The 10,138-nt window shown below is 24.0% G+C and overlaps 1 protein-coding gene across 2 annotated transcripts; it reads right to left on the bottom strand.

Moving 5' to 3' along the window:
- Positions 1-198: 198 nt before the first annotated feature.
- Positions 199-7,638, bottom strand: LOC145834670 (copper transport protein ATOX1-like). 2 transcript variants are annotated; one of them, XM_082942157.1, is made up of 3 exons: positions 7,478-7,638; positions 5,048-5,129; positions 199-742 (listed from the first exon to the last, which is right to left on the bottom strand). In XM_082942157.1, the coding sequence occupies exons 2-3, from the start codon at positions 5,106-5,108 to the stop codon at positions 627-629; spliced, it is 177 nt and encodes a 58-aa protein (XP_082798283.1). In that variant the 5' UTR covers positions 5,109-5,129; positions 7,478-7,638; the 3' UTR covers positions 199-626. The 2 variants fall into 2 exon arrangements, with proteins under 2 accessions (XP_082798283.1, XP_082798282.1); XM_082942156.1 differs by lacking the exon at positions 7,478-7,638 and adding an exon at positions 5,336-5,396.
- Between the last annotated feature and the right edge of the window lie 2,500 nt (positions 7,639-10,138).

Here is a 10,138-nt window from a genome sequence, read left to right on the forward strand (position 1 = left end):
AGATTTTTTTTAATATGACTTTTTTATTCTGTTTTGAATTTTATTTTAGATCAATTAAACTTTATGTGATTTATTCAATCATCTATAACAAAGTTGATTATAGTGACAATCAATAAAACTAAAATTATTTATAAAAGTTAATCCATTATTGGCATAAACATAATTTTAGTTAAGTAATAGATAAAAAATATATTCGGATTGAAACTTCCAGCCAGATCTTGATTAAAAAAATCACATCCGGGTAGATCAAAAGTTTTAATCAAATTAATTGCAAAAACAGAGCACCGACGTAGATAAAAATGTTGATTACAAAATAAATAAAAGGAAAGAAACCATAAAAAAATATTTCCTTTATTTATTTAAAAAAAAATACAAATAACTTTATAAAACCATTAATTTACTTTAAAGTAAGTGGGCAAGAAAATATTGAATTCTTAAACATAAATTAAAAATTATTAAGTAAAATATTATGATTTAATTTTTTATTAATTTTACTATAGAAAAGTATTTGAAGAAACTATTTTTAAAAAATTATAATTAAATTATTCATGTTAAAGCTTGCTTATTAATATACAGAATGCTTAGCAATAAAATATATGAAGTTAACAAGTCAATGTAAAACTTTTTTATGCTTTAGTGACTTCCTTTCCACACTTCTTAAGTATTTCAAACAGTTCATCTTGACTTTTATTTGACGTTATTGTCACAAGCTTGTTTTCCAAATCAACATCAAAACTACTCCCTGTGAATATAATTTAGAATCAATTTATTTACACTTTTGTGTGAAACCAAATTAAAAAAGAACAGTGTTCATTTAAAAAATTTAAATATATACTTAACCTAATTTTTTTTTTAGTTTTGAAATGACTAACTTTAGAAATAAAAGCTTGTCACTCTTTATAGAATTAATATAATCGAGTTGAAGTATCACAATTTAAACTAGTTAGCAGTAGAAGTTGTTGAGGAGTATAATTAATTAAGTTTAATTATTAGTTTAACATAGATAAATTAAACAATTTATCTTTCATTACCAAACTTCAAGAAACTATAAAATTTATGTCGTATAATAAAAGCTGAGTTTAGTAAAAAAAATTGTACTTTTTAATTGTCTTGAGTTTGAGAATACTTAGTGAGTGGCAATGATGAATATGAAAAAAACTTTGCTTTAAAAAACTTTAATATAATAAATTTATCAATAAATATGGTTCAAAAATATAAAAATGATTATAATTGGTATAATTAATTTAACGCAATTTCTACTTATACAAATTTAATATCAGTAATAATGCTTGGACAGGGATGTCTAACTAGGTGCTCTTCACCGTTTAACTACTTAAATTGAAAAACAATTCAATTTGCGTGTCGCAATCGAGGGTTCCATATGGGTAATGAGTATATTGTTATATTAGTCCCTAATAAAACTTTTTTTAGCAAAATGCAAATAATAATATTCATTATTTACACGACAAATGAAGACTAGAAATATCCAGACTAAAATTACAAATGATAAGAAAACAATTGAATACATACAATAACATAACTAACAAGACCTTATGACAACAAATTGGATACATTTTATTATTTAAAAGTTCCGATTTAAAACTACTTTAAATTGCTCACAACGCACCACATCCTGATCTTCAAAACGTTGTCTGTTTTATACAAAAAGCAAAAAATATTTCTCTGTTCTTACGTACAGACTTGTTTATTATTTTAACAATAAAGTATATCTGTTAACGAAACTATAAGACGCAATAAAAAGACGAAGACAAGATACTATACTTTTACCACCGTCTTAAATAGAATGCTCTTTTTTGTTACATAGTTCTGCTATTAAATTTGGGTTTTATTTATCTTTCCAATTCATAAACTAAACGGCGTTTTCGCTGTACTATGTCTATTTTTGCTTCTGATTTTCAAATAATATTTACAATTACATAATAAAATTAATAAATCTGTTTTATGTAATGTACCATTTTTTATACTTTAAATTAAATAATGAAGGTTTCGTTGCCTTTATACACAATATAAATTCCTTTTCAATGTTCTTCAGTAAATAAAACAGTTATAATATTTCTATTCTAACATTACATTCATATGCCGAAGAAAAAGAGCAACATTAAGTACTTAATGTACCAATATTTTTATAAAGGGTTGTATTTTTATAAACTAAACTACACCATTCAAAAACTTATGCACGACAGCTATTTTAAACTTTGGTTAAAGAAAACATGCTGATGTAAAAATGAAAAATATAACTAATAATAATTTAAATAACTAAGTGATTAAATAAATAATAGTTTAAAACTCTCTAACTGAATATAGATAGAACATAATGTTTAACTTTTTTTAGGTTAAGTTGTGATTTCATTACTTATAGTTTGGATATTCTCTTTTAAATCGTGTAGGCAACACATATTTTAATTAGTTTTGAAAGTTTTGACATTACTTCACAATTTTTAATTATATCTTTTTCTAGTGTTGATTGTAACTCAAGACATAATACAAAATGAATTTAACAACTTTAAAAAAATTAAAAAACATAAATAAGTGTAGATTTTGACGTGCTTTCAATAAGGGCATAGATTTTTTTTAACTTTTGAGAAAAATCTAAAAATAACTTTCAAAATTTTTAATAACAATATTAAGCTTAGTATACTAGCCAAGTAATGTTTTTATACTTATAATTATAACCTTGGTCGAACTTTTCAAACACATTTAATACACTATTGTTATTACAGGCTAAAGTTAACAAAGCTAAACTTTAAAAAATCTAAATTTATAAAATTCTAAACTCTGTAAACAGGTTTAGTTTACATCAACATTTTGAGGAATTTCAGTAATTCAAAGCTAATAGATTTTTTTTTAGTTAAAAATAAGATAAAAAACAGAAGTTAATTAATCATAAAAGTTTATTTTAAAAACAAAATTTTATTTAAAAAATATTAACTACAACTTTTACAGAATTAACAAAAAAAAGAACTATTAAATTTATAAAAAGTAAATAACAACATTCGATTCAAAACTTATATGTCTAAACTGTTTTTTAAATACTAAAAAGTGTTTTAGAAATAACAATTTTAAAATATTAATTAAAAATTAAATAAGTTTAAATTTACACTAGAATTACAATGGTAGTTCAATTTTTAAAGTTTTATATGACATTTTGGTAAATTTAACTTTGATCTAATTATAAGTATAAAAACTAAAAATAAAACATTTTTAGTTACGGCTAAATTTTTAGAAGTTTATAAAATGTAGTAATGTGATATAATAATAATATCAGTTTAATATTTCGTTTTGTTTAATTACAAAATTACCAAACCAATAAACCTTGCTTTTCTTTAATACCATAACATAACTTTATGTAGCAGTTATACAGAGGGGTAACATACTATTAATCTCATTACTTCAAAAATCTTAAACTCTAAATCCCTTATTCCCAAAGTTATGTTAAAGGCATAGAGGGGTTAAACAATTTTTACACGATTTGATCTTATTTTATAGCTTTTACTTTGCTACCAGAGGCGTTTTACAGATTTAAAAAATTCAAAATAGTTTTTGAGATATAGCCAGTCAAAGTTGAAGGCAACAATAGGTTCCTTATGGAAGGCGCAAACTAAAATGGCAATAATAGACTATTTCACTAAAAATCTATCTTCTACGTTTTTTGAGATAACTACTTCAAAATTTCTGGAAGTGTTTCTTGATATATTTAGAAAATTCTGTCAAAAAGATTTTTAAAGAAATTAAAAACAAAAATTTCATATAAAAAATAAACAAAAAAAAATAGTCATTTTTTTGTTTTTTTAAATTTTGTTTTTGCAGATATTTCAAAATATTGCAAGGAAAATTTCCTGAATATTTGAGGTAGTTATCTCAAAAAACGTAGGAGGAGATAAATTTTTAGTGATTTCCAGTTATTTGCCGTTTAAGTTAGTGCCTCCAACTTTGACCGGCTATATTGCAAAAACTATTTTGAATTTTTAAAATCTGTAAAAAGCCTCTTGTAGCTCAGTAAAAACTATAAAATAAGATCAAATTTCAAAAAAAAAGTGTTTTACCCTCCTTATGCCCTTAAATGATTCACATACTACCATCAGTTAAAAAGAATAACAAAACCAAATTTTATGTAGCTGTATTTCAAATGTAAATTTTTGTAAAAAAAATAAGCCTTTACCCCAATCCCTATACCCTTGACATAAATTTAAATCATGATAAATATTCATTTTAAATTTTAAACAAAACTACAATGTTATTTCTAAGAGTAGTTAAGAGCTAGCCGCAGAGCTAAAAAAGTAAATTAGCATTTCAAAATCAATAATTATTATGTTCTTGAACAAAACTGGTTATAAAAATAACAAAATATTGAAATTGGATCAACTAAATCTCATTCAAGATCTAAAAAATCTGCCCTGAGGTTTTAAAAAACTCTTAAAACTAACCTTATTTTTTTCAAAGATAACTAAACTATCCTGAGTCAGCCTGAGAAAAAACAAAACATGACATGATTCATCAGGATACTAAAAAAAGTATATTCTGAGTAAACTTGTTGAAAAACAGGTTTGAACCCGGTTTGGGAGAGATTTCTATTTAAAAAAAACTTAATAAATTTAATTTCAGTTGGATCCTAATTTAAATTAAATATCGGGATCTGGCCTAACTTATTTCAAAATTGAGCTTTGCAAAATCGAGAAGTTTAATCTTAATAGTGATCCAACTAGAACTAAATAAGGCTTTTTATTTTTGATTGAGATCTAATACTAACCTGATTAGAATCTTTTTACAAATCAAATTTTAGTTGAACCAAGATCTTGGCAAGCTAGGGCTAGATCTAGCATTTAAATCGATAGACCACTACTTGAAATGTATTTAACATCACCTAAACAAATTATCAAGAATTGAATAAACTTATTTTGATGTAAAAACATATTATTCAATTTACCCTTGCTCTAACATAAAACTCCTACATACTTTATTTTTAAATAATTGATCATTTTTATATTTTGTAATTAGTGATACCTTAATTATAAATATTACATCATACCTGGCTCAAGCTTTTTGTTAAGAATTCTTGTAACAGCACCTGAACATCCTTCACATGTCATTGCTACATTGAATTTGTAAGTCTGAAAATTGCATAAAAATATATAAACTTTAAAAAACAAAGAAAATAGATTGCACAAAATTATTATCTTTTATTGTAAGAAAAGTTAGAATAGTTGTGAACAATTTAAGCTTGTTGTTGAAAGCCTTGAAATATAATCTCTACTTACAAATTCAAAATGAAATATAAATACTTTCCTACTAATTTAGGGCTGGTACATTAACTTACTTCCATTTTTGAAGTTTATTATAGCTGTGAAACACTTAGAGACAAAAAACTTAACTAGTCTGTGAAAACAGTAATAAGTTAGAAATAATAAAAAAATAGTTATAATTTTTTTATAGAGCTATTTACACTGTTGTTTTCACTCTTTAAGTCAAAAAATTTCTGAGTTACGTTTAACTAGCTTGAGTTATTATGAGTTTCTTAAATCCTTAACTTTTTTTTACCTCATAATTACTTTTATTTTAAATAATAAAAAAGAAATCTTTGTATACATGCCTTCACATTCAATGTTTACTAAACTTAAAAATACTGTTTTAAAAGGTTCAGTCTATAAAGTTTTAATCAGTTAAGTGTTTTTATAAATAGGAGCATAATTTAACATAACAATGTAGTTGAACTTTTATATCTCTTGAGGGCATAGGGGGGTCCACCTTGATTTTCACAAGTTGATCTTATTTTAGAGAGTTTTATCTAAGCTATCAGACATTTTCAACAGCTTGAAAAAATTTTAAGTTATTTTTAAGATATGAGCAATCAAAATTGGTGACCTCAATAGGTTCCTAATGGAAGGCGCAAACTAAAAACAAGAAAATGATTTAATAAAAATCTATCTCTACTTAATTTTTTAAGGAATCATCTTAAATTTTTTTAATACTTTTAAAATTCCAACATTCAAAGTCTTTTAACTATAAAAGGAACGTTTCCTAAAAGTTTGAGGTATCTAGCTCAAAAAAATTTAGAAGATAGATTTTTAGTGATTTATGTTAAGAGTTAGCCACTACGTTAAAAAAATAAATATATTTTTCAAAATCTAGTTCTTAAATTATATTGTTTATAAAGTGTCTGAATAATTAAACTGGATCAACAAAATGTTTTTCAACATCTACAAAAATACTGGCCAGAGATTTTCATAAGCTTTTAAACCTATAGTGAACTTTATATATAAAAAACTAACTTGAGTTGTCTTAAGATGTTTTGAAATTTCAATCTATCCTGATTGTGTAGCAACACTTTATTAAGTTTTTTTTTTGAAAGATGAAAAAAAAAAAGATAAAAAAAAAATATTTTTCAACAATTGATAATGAAGTGTAATGAAGGTGCATTAAAATATCATATAACACTTTTTTTCAAAGTTATAATTTATTCATAAACAACTAAACTAATATAAACTTTTGCAAAATAATTTAATTCTTTATAAACTATAGTTTTTCACGGATATTTTTAATTGAGCTATAAAAATAAATCTATACTAAACTTATTTTATTTTGTATAGTATGAACTGTTTACAATTAGGATTTAAGAATAAATTATCTTAGTTAAAAAAAGTTTAGTATAAAATTTGTGTAGCTACATCCCAGGATTTATATTTTTTGTTTCAGGGCTGCCACCCTTGGAGTCAAAAAAAGTTACCTGAGTGACTTTAAACTGTCTTCAGTCATCCTGAACTTTTTAAAACTTTTATAACTTTTCAAACTAAGTGAAAATCTAGTTCATCAACAAAACTGGTAAATCAGTAAAACAACAAAATATTGAAACTAAATCTCATTTAAAATCTGGAAAAAAACCTGTCCTGGTACTATATAAAAAAAACATCTTGAGTTATTTAAGAAAAAACAAAACATGAGTCAGCCTGAGTTAAAAATAAAATTCAAAATAATCTTGTTTTTTTCTGAGATTTTCAAAAACTTCATAATAACCTGAGTTATTCTTAGTGTCCTAAGTACCCTTAATGTGAGGCAACCCTAATGTTTATACTAAAAATAAAACCACAAGCAATAATAACAATTTTTACCAAATGACAAAACAATAAAAATGCAATCAAAAATAATTTGGTCTAAGAACCTAGTGTACAAAAAAAAATATAGTAGATTTATATATACAAAATTAAGTAAAGATTTTAAAATATTATAAGTAATGTTATAAAAATTAAAAATAAACTACCAGAAAGACAAAAACATGACACTTAGACTAAAATTAATAATCATATTTATAATTAGTGATAAATTTAAGCAAAATGGTGGGTGGAAACTATGTAACCATAAAATATTAACTATAAACATTTAAACGCTTGGTTCTTTTTTTCAGTAACTTTTACTAATTTGCTTATTTAAAAACCAAATTATAAGATAATTTTTGAAAACTTACATTTTTATTAGCAAGCCTTTAGTTTAGGATAAATTGTAAACTAGTTAGTTAAAAAATAAACTTTATATAGAAGGTAAAGTTAACTTCAATAAGAGAACTAAATAGGGGAGGTTCTTTTTCTATAAGTAAAAGCCTATAGTCTTATTTCATGGCTGATAATAAAGTAAAACTTCTTATTCAAGCGTGAAACTATTGGTTAGTTGTTTTTTAAGGGTGGCTTGGCGTTTAGCATACAGATCTCTCGCTCTACTGGAAACGAAAAATAGCTTTTTTTAAGAGAGTTATACTGTTTTTACTAGTACTGTTTAACTGTTATCTAATATAAAAGTTCATTATTGTATATTATTATAGTTTTTAATTTTATAGTTTATTGAAGGAAAAAAGAAGAAGCTCAAGGTATTTGGTCATAGGACATGGTTATCGAGTCGCACACCACAGGTACCTTTTAATGTCTGTTCAGGAATATGTATACAAATGTATACAGTTAAACAGCGATGATAACTAATGTAGTTTGAGTAAATTAGTTGAAATATAATTATCCGTTTTAAACGGGCAGACTTCTAAAAATTTTTAGTCTTTTTACAATTTTTATTTTAGTATTTTGTACTTATAATATGTTTACTACTAGGTCCAAACTCCAAATACATAATTGTCATTTTACTTTTTATAATAACTACCAATTAAGAATATTAAACACCTTATTGAAAAGTTAAAAATATGTTCTTCTAATACTAAATTGACAATATAATTTAGTAAGAACGTAGTAACTTAAGAAACTTTAATAAAATTTTGTCAATAATTAGTCTATCAGTTAAAATAAACACGAAAAACCGTTTATACGTCCCTAGTAGAAGTGTAGAACCCTTTTGTACACAAATATAAATAATTGGTTAAGATATTGTTTTATAGGCAGTTTTAAAACAGAGTATGATAAAAAATGAACTTTTATAAGTTCAGTATACCAGTTAGTACACAAACTACTTAGTTATTTTAAATAGTCAGTTTAGAAGTTTTATTAAAAAAAAACTTACAACAAACTAGCTATTTAGTAAAAACAAACACTTTTACTATCTGTTATATACAGGGCTTTGGTACATAAAAAAATTGTTAAAAATGTTAGTTAAGCACATTAAGTGTAAATACTTACAATAAAATAATTTTTGGTAAACCAATTAAAAATTATTGTTACAAAAACAACTAAGTCCGTACTTAAGAAGGGATTTATTTTAATGGGGTCAATATTTAACAGAGATATAAGTTGTAAGGGGCAGACTTTTTAAACATTTTGTAAGTCTAAGTAACAATATTAAGCTTATATTTTAGCGAACAGCTCAAATCAAAGGAACTACTACTACTTAAATTGATATGGTCGGGAATAGAATTGCTACAATAATCTATTTTTTCAGTGGGGTTATCATTGAAAAATTATTACTAATTGATAAGCTCTAGCATATTATTTAACTCCACTTATATAAATAACTTTACACAAATTTAAAAATGTTATTTATTTAAGAAGTTAGTTAATGTATCAAATTAAATATTTCATTAAGAGGTATGTGAGGTTTAATTTTTATAACTAGAAAAAATAGATATAAGCAAAATGGTGGGTGATATCTATGTAATTTCTTATGGACTTTATCATTTAGAGTTACACCCCTTGGAATTAATGAATAAGTTTTAGTTCTCTTACTCAAAAGCTAATTAGCTCTTTACGCAGTTGCTACAAAGGATCAACAACTTTTGAAATTGAGCTAATTCTAATGTAACCTGAGTCCTAGTTTCTGAAAAGTCGTTCCATAATTAAAAAAAAAAACTTTAAATTATTTTTATATCACTTAATTGTTTTTTAACTGATCTTGAATGGATTGGAAATCTTAGTTAATTAGTTTTTAACTTTGAACTATTGTTAGTTTATTACAAAGTTCATTGATTTTACTTATATACATTATTGTCTTATCATTTTAGTCTCCACTTTTGGAATCTTAAGCTTTAAATTTTGTCTAAAACTGTCTAGTATAAAAAAAGTTTTTTATCTTATTTACTTACAATATTTTAATTTTTTTATTAATTTTATATTGTCTTTAGCCTAAAAAAAGATTACTTTACTTGCTTATTGAAACTATCATTCTCTTTTTGTATATAGTAGGTATTATGTAAACTACTTCGTAAAAATAAGTCTAACAATTTTAGTTTAAAGAACAATTTATTTACATTTATCGTTATAAGTTATTTGTCAGAAAGTTTGCAAAACTCACAGAACATAGTTTAGTTTTACAATAAATTACAACCAAATAAATGGTATATAAAGTTGTAAGTAGCTTTAAAACCTACAAACTTTGTACTACACAAATTTTCAAACTTCGCTTTAGTTTAAAGACAGAAAAAATGAAACAAAAAATTATCACTCTACTTAAAAAGTGGGGTTCAGTTCAATATAAAACTTAAAAAAATAATTTCAGCTAATCAAAAATACTATACAATGTTTTAAACAAAAACATAACTGTAAAAATTAAAAAAACATAATTGGCTCAGCATTCATACTGATCGAAAATTAATTAAATTTTAAGTTTGAAAATATTACTTGGTCATTTCAAATAACTAAATTAATTTGTTTCTTAAATCACTAATAAACATTTATTTAACGCGGAAACAATCTTGCGT

This window comes from Thalia democratica, chromosome 4 (assembly GCF_965202585.1).
Source record: "Thalia democratica chromosome 4, ktThaDemo2.hap1.1, whole genome shotgun sequence".
NCBI classification, from domain to species: domain Eukaryota; kingdom Metazoa; phylum Chordata; class Thaliacea; order Salpida; family Salpidae; genus Thalia; species Thalia democratica.

What these genes read in the sequence shown, in the direction of transcription:
- LOC145834670 (XM_082942156.1), bottom strand. An exon ending in TAACAAAAAGCTTGAGCCAG is followed by an intron (nt 743 to 5,047) that starts GTATGATGTAAT and finishes TTATATTCACAG; the next exon opens with GGAGTAGTTTTGATGTTGAT.